We start from the raw sequence: 16,317 nt of genomic DNA on the forward strand, positions 1-16,317 counted from the left end.
CTCCTTGACTTCAAAGCCAGTAGTACAAGACTACCCGGATGTCTTTCCAGATGATCTCCCAGGTCTGCCGCCACATCAGGAGATAGACTTTGCTATCGAGTTGAAGCCAGGCACAACTTCTATCTCAAAAGCTTCATATAGAATAGCTCCAGCAGAACTGAAGGAGCTTAAGGTTCAGTTGCAAGAGTTGTTAGATAAAGCTTTCATCTGCCCTAGTATGTCACTGTGGGGTGCGCCAGTGCTTTTTGTGAAAAAGAAAGATGGGTCATTACGTCTTTACATTGACTACAGGGAATTAAATAAGGTGACTATAAAAAATAAGTTTCCGCTTCCCAAGATTGACGACTTGTTTGACCAGTTGCAGGGAGCTACAGTGTTTTCTAAGATTGATCTTCGATCGGGATATCATCAGTTGAGGATAAAGGACAGTGATATTCCTAAGGCAGCTTTTCGTTCGAGGTATGAGCATCATGAGTTCATCGTGATGTCATTTGAGTTGATGAATGCTCCTGCAATATTCATGGACCTGATGAATAGAGTGTTCAAGGAATTTCTTGACACCTCTGTGATAGTCTTCCTAGATGACATTTTGGTTTATTTCAAGAAAGAGACGAAACACGAGGAGCATTTATGGAAGATTCTAAAGACCTTGTGGGCGCAAAATTTATATGCTAAGTTTTCCAAGACTGAGTTTTGGTTAAAACAGGTGTTCTTTATAAGGCATGTGGTGTCCAAGGAAGGTGTATCTGTTGACCCCACAAAGATTGAGGCAGTCACGAGTTGGCCTCGTCCAACCACAGTTGGAGACGTGCACAGTTTCTTCGGCTTGCGGGCTACTGTCGTCGATTTGTGAAGGACTTTTCCCACATAGCCACCCCTCTGACCCAATTGACCCAAAAAGGAGCTTCCTTTATTTGGAGTAAGGCTTGTGAGGATAGTTTCGAAGATCTCAAGTAAAGGTTGATTACTACCCCAGTTCTCACCATACCGGATGAAACGAGTGGTTTTGTTATTTACAGTGACGCCTCCAAGAAAGGTTTGGGGTGCATATTGATACAACAAGGTAAGGTAGTTGCTTGTATCTCTCGTCAGTTACAGAACCATGAACGAAACTATCCCACCCATTATTTGGAATTGGCAGCCGTGGTTTTTGCTTTAAAAATCTGGAGGCACTACTTGTAAGGCGAAAAAATACAGATTTTCACCGACCACAAGAGTTTAAAATACTTCTTCACTCAAAAGAAGTTAAACATGAGGTAGCGTAGGTGGTTGGAGCTAGTGAAAGATTATGATTGCGAGATTCTGTACAACCCAGGGAAAGCAAATGTAATGGCGGATGCTCTAAGTAGGAAGGTAGCCCATTCAGCAGCCCTTATCACCAGACAGACTCGGTTATGTAAGGACCTGAAGTAGGCCAAGGTAGCATTAGTTGTAGGGGAGGTCTGCGCAGTTAGCACAGTTATCGGTACAACCGAGTTTGAGACAGAGAATCATCAATGCTCAACGGAGTGATCCTTACTTGGTTGAAATAGTGCAATAGGTGAAGTCAGGGCAGGGTGGTCAGTTCTCCATGTCCGCAGATAGTGGTCTTACTTTTCAGAGATGCTTATGTGTACTAGCGGACAGTGTTCTTGGTCGGTTTGTTGTTTGAGGCTTATAACTCCCCATTTTTTATTCATCACGACAGTACCAAAATGTACCAGGACCTAAAACATTGTTACTGGTGGAATGACATGAAAAGGGATATATTAGAGTTTGTCAGTAAGTGCTTAGTGTGTCAGCAGGTGAAGGCCCCAAGACAAAAGCCAACAGGCTTGTTGCAACCTTTGAGCGTACCAAAATGGAAGTGAGAGAATGTCTCAATGGACTTGATTGTGGGGTTGCTGCGAACTGCGAAGGATTTTACAGTGATTTGGGTTATAGTGGACAGACTTACCAAGCTAGCACATTTTATCCCAGGAAAGCCCACATATTCAGTGAATAGGTGGGCACAATTGTATATGAAAGAGGTGGTGAGGTTGCACGGAGTGCCTGTGTCCATCGTGTCAGACCTGTCTCTTATACACATCTAGATGTGTATAAGAGACAGGGGTATCGTTGTCCATCGTGTCTGATAGGAACCCTCGATTTACCTCCAGCTTTTGGAAGAGCTTTCAGGCAGCATTAGGTACTCGTTTGGATTTTAGTACGACTTTTTACTCACAAACTGATGGTCAGACAGAGTGATTAAACTAGACACTAGAGGATGTGTTACATGCTTGTGCGTTAAAGTTTTCAGGGAGTTGGGACTCTCATCTGCATTTGATAGAGTTTGCCTATAATAATAGTTATCAATCACCCATTGGCATGTTGCCGTTTGAGGCCCTTTATGGGAAGAGTTGTAGGTCACCCATATACTGGGATGAGGTTGGTGAACGGAAATTGCTAGGACCTGAGTTAGTACAAACCACAAATAAGGCAATATAGAAGATTAGGGCCCGAATGTTGATGGCTCAAAGTAGGTAGAAGAGTTACGCTAATGATAGGCTTAAAGATCTAGAATTTGAGGTAGGTGAAAAAGTGTTCCTGAAAGTGGCACCTATGAAGGGAGTGTTGAGATTTGGCAAGAAGGGTAAGTTGAACCCTTGGTTCAACGGGCCATTTGAGATCCTGGAACAGATTGGTCCTGTAGCTTACTTACTGGTCTTGCCCCCATCTCTTTCTGCAGTTCACAATGATTTTCATGTTTCCATGTTGAGGATGTATGTAGCAGACTCATCTCATGTTGTGAATTATGAGCCTTTGCATTTGAATGAGAAACTGAGCTATGAAGAAAAGCTCATTCAAATCCTGTCCAAGGAAGTGAAAGTTTTGCACAACAAGGAGATAGCATTGGTAAAGGTCCTTTGGCAGAATCATCAGTTCGAGGAAGCAACGTGGGAGCGCGAGGACGACGTGAGGGCATATTATCCTGAGCTTTTTCAGGACTAGAACTTTCAAGGACAAAAGTTTCTTAAGGGGGGTAGAATATAACACCCCAATTTATTTTGTAAAAGCTTTAATTTATTTTGTAATTAAGCTTTAATTTATGTTGGACTAGTTGGATAAATTGTAATAGAGATTTATGTATTTGGCTAAGTTAAAATACAATTTAATTATTTGGAATTAATTGGGTTTAATTTTGGGCTTGCAATGGAGATTTGATTATTTATGGAGTTAATTCTATTTCTTTTGTTGAAAGATTTAAAATATTTTGGAAAAGAGGTATGGGATTTGGAATTTAAAAGGGAAAAGGAAAGAGAGTTAATTATTACGTATTGGTAAGTAGGGAGAGAGAAAAAAAAAAAGAAAAGGAAAAGAAAAGTGAAGCCCCCCTCCCCCCCGAAGGAAACTTTACCTCCACCGCTGCTTACCCCCAAGTCGAACGTCGTCGGCCATCTCATTTGGAACATCGTCAGCCATCGCGTATGGGTCTTCGCCGAATGCCGACAGCCCCTCATCCATGTTGTTCGCGAGACTCAGCTATACGGGTCGTCAGCCTCGTCGTCCGTCAATCGGAGCTCACGCACGCCTCTCTCTTCACCAGCAGTTCACACCGCATTTGCCCTTTCGCCAGTCGATGCACCTCTACCGTATCTGAGGTCGCCGCTTGACGTCTGTCATCGCCTGCTGCCGTGGATTGTTGTGTTATGTCAAAATTTTGGAGTTAAGGGTAAGTTCTTTTTGACAATGAGTTTTAGATATCTTGGATGCCCATTAAGTTTTGATATCATTGAAGGAACTCTTAACGAAGAGCATCCATAAGTGCATTCAGATCTTTCCGATTTCATTATGACCAAAATACAACATATACATTCTAACAAATAGTTATGCAAATTCACACTAATTAAAGGCATGCTTCGAACAATAAAATATAAGGGGAAGAATTCTCATACCAGTTGAAGACCCTCTTCAAGCTTTAGAACCCTTACGCAACGAAAGACCTCTATGTGAACTCTATCGCCCAGCAAACAAGTCCGCTGCAGCAGCACGATCGGTCACGAACAAGTGAATTGTAGCAGAGACGACACCACCAAAATGGAGCCCTTGGTATTCTCGGAGTGAGAATCCAAAGAGTGGGTTTTGGTGAATTTGGTAGAGCTTGGAGAAAGAATAAATCGTGTAGACGATAAGCAAGTGGGAGAGAAAATGAGTTATCGTATAGCTAAGTGCTTATCATTTAGAAGAAGCTACACGATCGTGTAGGTTTTACTAAGAAATCGTGTAGTAAATGGTGGAGGATCGTTCAGAAAACACAGCACACTATGCGATCGTTTAGGGACTAGCGTGCGATCGTTTAGACGCAAGGTGTACGATAGTTTAGGCGATGAACGACTATCGTATAGGCTCTCAAGTTATGCGATCGTTACATTTTCACACTGATGCCAATTTTTTCGAACTTTTGCAAAATGAAACAAAATTTTCATTTTATTCATCAGTTACTATAATCGAATGAGGCTGTTCCCACTAACGCATGGCCAAGAGAAGTTGTAGGCCAATTATCATATAATTAACTAATTTAATAATTAATGAATATAATTGTATTATATTCTTACCTTATAGTTTGATATCATATATCTACTATAGTAATTCTCCTCCACGTGATATAAATCATATTTATATCTAAATTCCTCCAAAATAATGTATCTCATACATTTAGTCAATTATATCATATATAATCAACCAGTTCAAATATATCATATATAATCGAACTCCCTCTTGTCAATTTGAACATTTCAAACTGACCCAAACACTGATTATCGACTTTATCCAAGCTACCCAGGGGACCTAATAGACCTGTGGCTGGAAGTTCTAATAGTACGTGAATAGCTGACAAAACTCTTTAGCCACGAGATCCACCATCCGTTAACTGTCAAACATTCCACTAAAGACCAACAACTGAACTCTTCTTACCACATATATATTTTTGTATTCATCGGATATAACCAATCATGAGTACGATGACCCTTCACAGATGCTCATAAGTACAATTGGGCCAATTTATTGTTTTGCCCCTATAGTTATACCTCACTCCTAAGTACCACTGATTTCTTTAATGAACAATACAACATAGTCCAACTATGTGTGAACACTTGTCAGGCCAAGAGAAGGTGTATGGCGCCACATCGTTCAAGCCCTGGAATCAACTCTTAAGGGAGCTATCCATCTACTTACCTCTACCTCGGGGAAGGAGTAAATTCCATCTTGTGTAGCTGAGTTCCCAGCTCCCTAATCAGACGAGTCCCCAAAATGGTAGATTTAAATCGGCGACCTGACCACTTGCACCCATACAAATCAAAGGGCTGCCCTCAATGGCAGGAGTTCCTAACTCACTCAGGATTGAGGCCATGTTGCCTATGATCATCCTAGTGAAGTGAAGTCTCTGTCATGAACGGTGTTATATAACAAGATGTTAACACTTCATGGTCAGATCTTATACAAACTCTTTGTATAGAACGCTCTCGCTTGCATGTACCCTACACGAATGATCAGGATCAGACCATCTATGACAAGTCACAACACTTGTGACCATTCCACAAAGCGGGTCGCATCCGTAGCGATATCAGGATAAGGTTTTCCTCCTTTATCCATATACTACAGACCATTTTGGTTATCACTCAAGACATGATCCACTTGTATGTCACCACATACATGCTTAAGTTACATACAGATAACCATGAATTTTATGTTTATTGGTTTGTGGTAAAGCAAATAAAACATGCAACTGAGCAAAAAATAAGATGTAAAGTAAATATCATATATTATACAACACAAGTATTCGTACAAACTGTTTACAAATTACAGGACACGAGATATTAGGACATCAACCCTAAGAATCGTTTGGTTTACGTTCAGTGCAATCGGAGTTTGGATTGAAGATTGGGTCATTCCAAGTTGTCCAGCGTTACAAGGATTAATTTTTGGAGGGTTTTTTTTTTTGTAAGTTTTATGGTGTTTTATGAGTTTTATTGAAAGGTTTTGATTGCCCATTTAGTTCGGCTTGAATTTAAGGTTACCCATAATATTTTGGATGCATGATTTTAGATCGTGGTCGCTAAATTAAATTTGACAATGTATGTTTTAGGATTGATTCAAGTTTTCCAAAGGTTTTAAGGAAGATTAATTTCGTGGACTAATATTCGTGGCCAAATTTGAGATAAGTGGTACTATTAACGGTGCCTTCGTGCCAAACGGCCTAGATTAGATTTATAAAGATAATTAATGGACTTTAGAAGCATGATTTTGTCTTTGTGATATACTTGTTGCATGACAGTTATGAGTATTATGAGCATGTTTGAACTTCCATGTTATGATATGATCTGTGCGGTGCAAACAATACTGAAATTATGTATGTGATGCATGATTAGACCAATAGAGTAGTTTACCATCTCACCTTGATGCATGTTATATTTCAGAGGACCAACAGGTCTAGTTTCATATTTGACGGTGTGCCTTCGTGCCACTAGACATGTGTGAGTCGACAAGTTCACGTTCATATTATTTTTCCATGTTTGACGGTGTGCCTTCGGGCTGCTAGACATGTGTGTGAATTGACAAGTTCACGTTCATGTTTCTTTTTCTATGTTTGACAATGTGCCATCAGGTCACTAGACATGCGAGTCAAGGCAAGATAGTACGTCCTTTGGTTTCTCTTCATTATTTGAAACAGTTGTAGTTGTTTAAGCCACGAGCCCAACATTCTCTACTTGTGGATACATAGTTGGATCCCTACCGGGATCACTTATTAAGTATTTTATACTCAATCTTTATCTTCATATTTTTTCATATAAGTGCAAGGATACTCAGGCGACTGACAAGAGGAATCTGTGACAGTGTCAAAGAACTAGAAACGCTTCCGCATTTGAACCTTTATGTCTTCTCATGTTATTTTATTTATTTTTTATTTCATGTTAAGGGGTAGCCTAGGTCAAATGATTTGAAATCTTGAATCAAAGTCAAAATAGTTTCTTTGTACACTTAAGCAGTCCAAAATCCTATTATTTTATTTTATTTTTCCCTCGATGTGAACATTTATGCATGCATGCAGTAAAGATCCCCTTTTTAGTTGTCCTAAGAAGTCGGATTGTTACATAAATAACCCTAATTCTATTAATTATATTCTTTTAATAAACTAAAGTAAACATCATTCTCTGTTCTTCTATATTGTTTTGGTTTTTTTAAATTATTTTAAATAGTAATATTGTTGAAAATATTTTCAAATATAGCAAGATGTTATTTTCTATTGGTGATGGATCACGATAGACATCTATAGTGAGCAATAGACCATGAATAGATTTCTATTAAGGTCTATCATTGATAGATAGTGATAGTTTGCTATAATTATAAATCATTTGATTCATTTTCCTTTATTTGAAATATCTTTTTTCTATCAAAGTGGATATATATACTTTATGTCAATCAAGTTATGTTCATTTTGAAAAATTAATTATTTTAAATTTATTATAACACCATCTTATTGATCTTTTTCAAATATATCAAATGGCTTGCAAGAACATATTTGATTTTTTTATATTTTATTTTAAGAAGTACCTCATTTTATTAAGCCTCTAGGGCAAAATTAGAGTTTACATTCTTCAGAGCCAATTGATGAAAACTGGAAGGAAAATCCTCCAACCACTCACAAGTCAAGGATTCCTTCCTAACTAATTTAGCTAAACCATTATAGGAGACATGAACAAATACAAAATCAATACATTCAAATGCCCTAGCATATGGTAGGATTTCTTCTATCCAACAAGAGATTTCCCCCTTTTATAAAGCTTTTTCATTAATCAACTTAATTGCTTGAAGATAGTCCGACTCCACTAAAGGTGTATTTGAAAGTGATAGTTGGAGTAGTGACTTTAGAAAAATAGAATTTGGTACAATCGATTTTATAAAATTGATTTTTAAACCGTCAAAATTTATGGTTGTTTCTAAACTTTTTTAAATGGTTTTTAGATATTTAAAATTAATTTTGAATTATTATGTTTGATTCTAAAAGTGAATTTAAAGTTACCAAATTACTCAAAATTATATTTTCTATTTGAGAAATTATTATTTAGCTAAATATAATTACGGTAAATATCTATTTCTATTTATTTTATTGTTAAAATTTTATATTTATGGTTGATATTTTGAGTAAAATGAATGTTATATATATATATATAATCATGAGAACCCAAAAGGAGCCACAAAATCAATTTGAGAATGAAAATTTTTAATTGTACATGGTGGAGTGAGGATTCCTATATTATAATATCTAACTAATCAAGTCCTAATCAATTCCAACCATATCCAAGGATAAAATATCAATTACTATCCCAAAAATCAATGCCTCAATTCTAAGTTATCTTATTATAGTAATATTTGAAGGTAGGGATCAAACTTCTAATCTTTAATAATATAGGTTGTGTTGGCAAACCAATCAAGTTTTACATTTACATAGCTAATTTAGATTACAAGTTATAAAAGTTTTAATTTGCCTGGTCTAATAATTCATTAAACTGAAACATAAAAGTTAGTTAAAAGTAACATTTTCCCTTGGATATGAAAAGTATGAACAAGTACTGCATTTTCATACTCTCATTTGAACCATTATCAAGAATGTACTTCTCGTGTAATAAAATTGAAACAAAATCATTACGATAGACCTTTTTATTATCTCAAAAAAGTTCGATAAACTCTCATCCTTCTCATGTGATGAGGATGCTATGAATATGTCAACTTAATTGAGATACTCGAATACACCTCCTAATTCCTCACCCTTTTGCATTTTGTTAAAAAAAATTGATTAAACCATACCAAAAATTCAAATCCTAACTCCAAATAATACACTATCCAAAAACTTACACCATATATTTATATGTACAAATTGCACTCTAAATAATAGCCCTAATACAAAAATACATACAAATAAAATCAAATCACACACCACATAAGCCCCAAGACTTGCAACATGTTTAAACTACCAACTTCTCCGTTGGGACTAACATATAATATGAAGTATATAATAAAAAGGCATATATATGTTCTTTCAAACCAGTTGAAACATTCCTCAAACATTGATACACAAAAAAGAAAAATAAAAAGGCCATCATCACCACCATCATCATCATATATATAATGTGACATTATATTAAAATCATAACAATGTGCAAATTAATTAATTAGAGTAGAGTAGGAGAGATATCCAAGGGAAAAGGATTCCCTAAGACAGTGTCCATGTAATACTGTGGATGAGCAGCATCCATCACCACAAATTGCATATCTTCTGATGGTTTCCAGTGTCTTTTTCTTTGATTGATGAACCAGTTATTGATTTGCTTTTGATCTAACCCAGTTGATTGAGCTAAAGCTAGCTTCTGGGATTCCTGTGTTCAAAAAAACATTACACAAAACATTTTATTTCACCAAATTGTATAATATTAAAACAACCTAAATATTTAGTTTAAGACCTACAGATGGATAAGGCCATTTGTAATGTCTGCTCCACCAATCCAGGAGTTGTTGTCTGGCTTCCTTAGGTAGCTTCCCTTTCTTCCTTTTCTTCATGAATTCTTGCTTCAGACTGCCTAAGTATCCGCTGTATTTGCGCAAGAGTTGACCTTTCAGTTCACGGTCTTCCGCCTGGGGATCGATCGAGTTCCCATTGATATCAACTTCCTCTTCGGATGATCCGTTCCTATCAAATGCCTCGCCACAAGCTAGGTAGCATGCACGATATGTCAGCCATTGACCAAACAACAAAACATACAGACATGAAAAGCTAGACATTTTACTAATTCTTATTATAAATGCGTGCTACGCCTTAGGTCAGTAAATGTTTATGTTTAAACTCTCTAAACCTAGAAACACCTCTGTTATGTAATTCTAAATAACTCTCTAATAAAACTGTTCTACCTATACCCCTAAATGTAGTTTTTTTAAAATGTTTATGTTTGTCTATTTCATAACATAAACCTATCAGAGATATCCATCCACTAAAATAAGAACACAATCTTATTCTAGAAAATGATGTATTGTTATGTAAAATAGAGCCCGGGGAAAGGAAATATTAGGCTGAAATTAGATTTTTTCTTTTTTTTTGAAATAAGGAACGAAGAGATTCAAACCACACAACTTAATTTTTTTCCCCCTTTTTTTCTAGATACAATTTTGAAATANTATCCCATACATAAGGTAAAAAATAAAAATAATGCATATTCTATGTAGTGTGTGTCCCAAGCTTGTTCTTTGAGGGGGGGGGGCTGGCTGCCTAGACATTTGAACAAATATAAATAAAAAGCAATAGCATATAAAACATAACAAAACAAAACAAAAAAGTGTACTTTCATAATGTATTTCAAGTCAACACTAAAGAATTCAAGTTCCAAGAGATGATTCCAACTGAAATTTTTTCAAAACATTGTAAACTACCACAAAATAGAAAGAACATAAAAAAGGATCTTGTATATCCAAAGCAACACAATGATGCATTACAATGCAAGAAATAACGATATACCAACATATATATGTCTATGCATGCAAACTCATTGGCCATTTATTAGAGAAATTATTCGGTGAGACTGCTAGTTTTCTGCCATTAGATGTAACCAGAAATATCTCGAATTAATATCCATTGGTTATTAGGGACGTGAAAAATTTTAACGAAATTTCAATGACAATTTCATGTCATAGGAGCAGATATCACTCTTAACAAATTATCTCATGGGAACAATAAAAACAACCAAAATTCAAATTCATAATCCATGTTAGGACAAATTTACTGCCAATTAGTCACGCCGATCATCTTGTAGATGTTAAAATTGACACAAAAAACGAGAGATTAATTGTTACATTCCAAAAAAGACTGAATCCTCACTTCAATAATCAAAACAATATCAAAAGCATCACATTTCGAGGATGAAAATTATGAACTACAAGGATAATTACTGAAGATATAGAATATTAAATACAATGTATAATCGGATAAAAAAGAAAATACAATGCATAATAATACCAATGAATATAAAGCAAAACAACAAATGTAAGTGAAATATACAATATATGATATAGATAGTTTCATCTCTACAGGGGGAAAAACAAAACAAAAACTTCCTAATTTGCACATGTTAGATCTCATAATTCCTGCATTTTTACTTGGCAGTTAACGCACACTTCTAGATAAAAAGCCTAATTAACAAACAAGTTTTATTAACATTATATTATAAAGTCAAACCCTAGGAACAATATCTCCTTATAAAGCTAATTAATTAATTCCTCAAATCTCTTACTAATACAAATATAAAACTCGAAAGCAAGAAAATGAAAGAAATCAGCCAAACAGCCAAAAAATATAATAATATATATATAGAGAGAGACAACACAAATCAAAGGGTTCGTAGAAACGCTAGCTAAAAAGAAATGAATTAAAAAAAAAAATAGTGAGAAAGAAGCATATCCAGTTATCCATCCACTTTAGGGATCTTAAAATCATAATTAAGAAGCATAATACTGAAACTAATTATAATAAACTAATAAACTACGTGAAATTAATATTATAGCAACATAATAAGATAAAATTTAGAAAAAAAAAATACCAGGGGGGTAAGAGGAGGAGATAGATAGCGCTTTGAATTGGGAGTCAATTCGTTGAAGAAAAAGCATGGCATCCCTAAATGGTTTAGAGAGTTCTTGTTCATATTTAATAAGCATCTCACAATAAGCTTCCATGAACTGATCAAGGGCTGGATCTTCCCCAATACACCCACTACTATTACCACTCATTCTTGCTGCACTTGCACACGCTTCTTCAAGCCCAGCCACCACTTCCGGCGGCGCCCCCACCTATTATTATAATAACAAAAAAGAAAAGAAAAAAAAAAACCCTCAGATCTAAATTAATTAATTAATTAACTAATTAATTAATTAATTAGTTACCTTTCGACAATTGACATAGGCAGCCAGGAGACGGTGGTAATGAGGATGAGCCATGATTTTAGCCTTCACTTCACAACAAGAATTGCCTCCATTACTACTCTCGTTGTTGTTGTTGTTGTTTGAATCCATGAAGTAATTACAAATAGAATTATTAGAAGTATTATTATTGTTGTTGTAATTAGGAGGAAGAGAAAGAAATGGAGTACATGACCCATTTCCACCTTGTTGAGAAGAGGAAATTAATGGCATCATCATCATCATCGTCGAACATAACCCATTATTATTATTATTATTATTGTTATTTTGATCACCAAAATTCATCATACCTCCAGAAGAACTTCCACTTGGACCATCCATTGAAAATAAAATAATAACAACAGCTCCAAACCCAAACTTGTAGTATTATTACTCTCTCTCTCTCTCTCTCTCTTCTATTAAATCCACTCCCGGGATTTTAGCTTCGAAAAGTTCAGGCTTTTGGGGTTTTTTAAAAAAGAAAAAAACAGTGATATTTGTAAGAAAGATCTCAGTTATGGATCAGAAGGAGGGTTTTAAAAAAAAAAAAAAAAAAAAAAAATTTTTTTATTTGGAGGGGCTAAAGAGAAAGTGGAAAAGTGTGGTGTTGGTGGGAAGAGTTGTTTGTAATGTAACAAACAAATATTAGGGTTTGTGGGTTTGAGAAGTGGGTGGTGGCAAAGTTTTGATTTTTGATTTTTTTTACCTTCCCGATGAAAACTCTCTTCTCCCTCTTTTATTGCAGTGGCACTGATGATGGACTGCCATTACTGGCAAAAAGAATGAGAGAGAGAGAAGGAACGATGGAATCGAGGGAAAAGAGAAGAGGAGGCAGCACACGGCAAGGCAATACAGATGGAAAACCAAGGCTGTAAGCTATAACTTAGCACTGGCCAACCAAGCAAGATTATGGCCTTTTGTTTCTACGTTTTCTCTCTTTTAAACCAGGTATTAATTTACACCTAGACTAATAATGGGCATTTTCAAAAACTATTTACAATTTTTTTTAATAGAGATTTATAGGTTTTTTTTTTCTTTTACCATTTTTTAAATAGTTTGATTTTTTTCTATTTATGAAAATTTCATATTAATAATTATATCAATTTGTGTTTCAATTTATATTATATTATAGTTTGAATTCCGTTCAACCAATTAATATCTTATAAAATTCCTAACCTTAATCAATTAAATTCTAAATTTGCATAAATCAATCCAGTTAGACTCATCATTCCAATTATCTTTGAAATTCATTCATGCATCTCTTCTTCACTCACATAAAAAAGCAAGTAAACTATTTTTAAAAAATAAATAAAAAGAATTTTCTATATGGAAAATTGTGATTGGATAATCACATGTCCACATAGACAACGATAGATAATGTACAATATGGACTTAAGTATTTTTCATTCTTAAACATGTGTAGATTTCTCCAAATGCAAGTTAAACAGTTAATTTAGATTCTCTATTACAATTACTTTTGAAAATCATTCGTGCATTAATTTTTAAACAAGTGTGTACATTTTTCAAATATTAATTTTAGAAATTAAATAATTAGAGTAAATATATGGACAATTGATAATTCTCGAAAAAAAATATAAATAAGAGTCTAAATTCATTCCTTTAAAAAGGTTTAGGAGTTTGATTGGTATAATTATAAATTTAACATAAATTGAAATTTAAATTAATTCATTAATAAAAGATAAATGAATAGATTTTTAATTTAGTTTAGTTACTTAAGTTAGGAGTATTAGTGGAGCTTGATTGCAATCTGTCCATTCATTTAATATTCGTTGTTTGGTTTGTCCTCTTGTTCTCTGAGTTCACGAAAGCAGTCCAAAACCCTATTTTTATTTTCCCACACGGTTTGAAGTTATAAAGCAAAACCTTCTATGCAAATGGCTTCAGTTATAAATAAAGTGAAAAAGAAAAAGGGGGGTTTTAACTCAAAACTTATCTTTCTCAATAAAAAAAAAGGTGAATTTTATATTAGGCAATAAATAAAGGGAAAAAAAAGGTAACTATGTTGTGAGTGACACCCCCATCTAATCTGCTAATAATTTGGCATGGAAAAAAGTGGAGTTTTTTTGCAGTGAAAATAAAATTAAAAAAATTAAAAAAAAATTAGAAAAAATAATAAAAAAGGTGGTAAAGTTAGTGGGACAGTCCGAATGTCGCTTCTTCTCTTTCACTCTACTAAGCCTATCTCCTCTTTCTTTCCAATCTCCATTGAAGGTCGTGGAAATAATTAGCTTTTCTTAAAAGAAAAATCCTGCGTAAATCTCTGTGCAACAGTGCCCATTCAATGTTTGAACGTTTTGTTCCCTCTACTTTTCTTTTCTTTTCTTTTTTTTTCCCTTTTTCCTCCTCTTTTCAAGAAAATATCTATTTATAATTTTTTAAATTATTACATAGAGTAAAACATAGCAAGGTATATTTAAACTAAAAATATACCAGTTCCAATCTTCCATTAGTCGAGCAGTTGTATGAGCTAAGCTTGAAGAAGAAAAAGTTACAGCAGAAGATGAAGATCTGGGAGAGTAATTTCTCTTCCCTTTTCTGTATATTTGATTTCGTATATTAAATCTTTTCCCCACACATAATTCAGGGTAGTGATGTATAGATATATACACTTAGGTTTTAGAATAAGGACAAAAAATAACTAACGAATATTCTGTACAGCTGGTAGAGAATAATTATATGGCAGAGGTTGTTGGGAGAACATACACATCAACATCAGCGAGAGTATACACACTAACGAGAGCATACACACCAGCGACACCAGCGATAGCATACCCACCAACGACACAAGCGAGAGCATACACATCAGCGACNCAGCGACACCAGCGATAGCATACCCACCAACGACACAAGCGAGAGCATACACATCAGCGACACCAACGATAGCATACACACCAGCAATACCGGCGAGAACATACACACCAACGAGAGCATATACACCAGCAAGAGCATTTATATCAGCTTCTACATGGTTCCTTGTCATCTGTTGACGAGGCAATTTATTCTTCATTGACATCCCCCCTCAAGCGAGGGGGTAAGTCCTTTAGTCCGAGCTTGCTTCGAAGGTAGACAAATGTATCAGGGGGTAAAGACTTAGTTAGGAAATCCGCCAATTGTTCCGCAAAGGATATATATCTAACATGAAGTTGATCTTGAAGGACAAGGTCATGGATGAAGTGCACATCTATTTCAATATGCTCAGTTCGTGCGTGAAAGACAGAGTTGGCAGCTAAGACACCTGCACCCATCTTATCACACCAGAGAACAGGTATACCCTTTGGAGAGAAACCAATCTCGGTTAGCAGATTTTTCACCCAAATGATCTCGATTGCAGCATGAGCAATAGCTCGATGCTCGGACTCAATATTGGAACGAGCCTCTTAGATGTCCAAGAAATGAGAGTCGATCCAAGATAAAGGTAATAAACAGCTGTAGATTTTCGATCATCAATACCTAAGGCCCAATCTGCATCAGAATATGCTGTTAAATTGAGGTAAGTATCACAGTTGATAGTTAGGCCAAAGTAGAGAGTCCCTGCAAGATATCTAAGCACATGCTTAACAGTTGATCAGTGAATATCAGTAGGAGCTTTAAGGAATTGGCTAAGCTTATTAAAAATGAAGGCAATGTTCAATCTTGTATTAATGAGGTATTGGAGAGCACCAACCATGTTGCGATATAGAAATGGGTCATGGAGAGGTGTTCCAATGCTCAAGGACAGAGAGGTGTCAGGTATTGCAGGGGTTGGACAAGGTTTCATATGGTTGAGGTTTAGTTTAGAGAAAAGCTCAGTTATGTATTGAGTTTGATACAAATGTAGGCCGGAGGATGTATAAGAGATTTGGACACCAAGGAATTTGCTGAGCTGTCCTAGATCTTTGAGAGAGAACTGTGTATGCAGTCGGGCAACAAGATGATCGATGTGAGTTGGATCACTGCCGGTGAGTATCAAATCATCTACATAGACTAGCCATAGATGATGCGAGGATGAGGTATGCATATATGTATAGAGAAGTGTCTAAGGAGCTTACTTTGAAGCCGAGTTGACAAAGAGACGCTTTGAGCTCATCATTCCATGCACGAGAAGCCTGCTTGAGACCATAGAGAGCTCTGTTGAGCTTGCAAACGCAATGTAGGTGAGTTTTTCTTCAAAGCTCGGGGGTTGATATATGTAGACAGTCTCATTCAGCTTGCCGTTGAGGAAGGTATTATTGAAGTCAATTGGTGAAGTGGTCAGTGATGAAACACTGCCAAAGTAAGTACAATTCTAATAGTAGACATCTTAAAATAGGACTGAATGTATCAAAATAGTCAAAGACAGGGTGTTGATGAAACCTTTTGGCA

At 35.6% G+C, this 16,317-nt stretch overlaps 2 protein-coding genes across 2 annotated transcripts; one reads left to right on the forward strand and one right to left on the reverse strand.

Moving 5' to 3' along the window:
- The first annotated feature begins 2,580 nt into the window (after positions 1-2,580).
- On the forward strand, positions 2,581-2,970 carry LOC120073449. Its single transcript, XM_039026299.1, has one exon. The coding sequence runs from the start codon at positions 2,581-2,583 to the stop codon at positions 2,968-2,970; it is 390 nt and encodes a 129-aa protein (XP_038882227.1).
- A 5,955-nt stretch (positions 2,971-8,925) lies between these two features.
- On the reverse strand, positions 8,926-12,505 carry LOC120074352 (homeobox protein knotted-1-like LET6). Its single transcript, XM_039027442.1, has 4 exons — positions 11,941-12,505; positions 11,601-11,847; positions 9,481-9,725; positions 8,926-9,392 (listed from the first exon to the last, which is right to left on the reverse strand). The coding sequence occupies exons 1-4, from the start codon at positions 12,295-12,297 to the stop codon at positions 9,189-9,191; spliced, it is 1,053 nt and encodes a 350-aa protein (XP_038883370.1). The 5' UTR covers positions 12,298-12,505; the 3' UTR covers positions 8,926-9,188.
- Positions 12,506-16,317: the final 3,812 nt, after the last annotated feature.

This window comes from Benincasa hispida, chromosome 3, assembly GCF_009727055.1.
Source record: "Benincasa hispida cultivar B227 chromosome 3, ASM972705v1, whole genome shotgun sequence".
NCBI lineage: Eukaryota > Viridiplantae > Streptophyta > Magnoliopsida > Cucurbitales > Cucurbitaceae > Benincasa > Benincasa hispida.

Bases quoted from the DNA above. Each gene is read 5' to 3' on its own strand.
- LOC120073449 (XM_039026299.1), top strand. From the start codon at position 2,581: ATGAAGGGAGTGTTGAGATTTGGCAAGAAGGGTAAGTTGAACCCTTGG.
- LOC120074352 (XM_039027442.1), bottom strand. From the start codon at position 12,297: ATGGATGGTCCAAGTGGAAGTTCTTCTGGAGGTATGATGAATTTTGGT. The intron at 11,848-11,940 runs GTAACTAATTAA...TTATAATAATAG, and splicing joins CCTATGTCAATTGTCGAAAG to GTGGGGGCGCCGCCGGAAGT. The intron at 9,726-11,600 runs GTATTTTTTTTT...CATGCTACCTAG, and splicing joins CTCCTCCTCTTACCCCCCTG to CTTGTGGCGAGGCATTTGAT.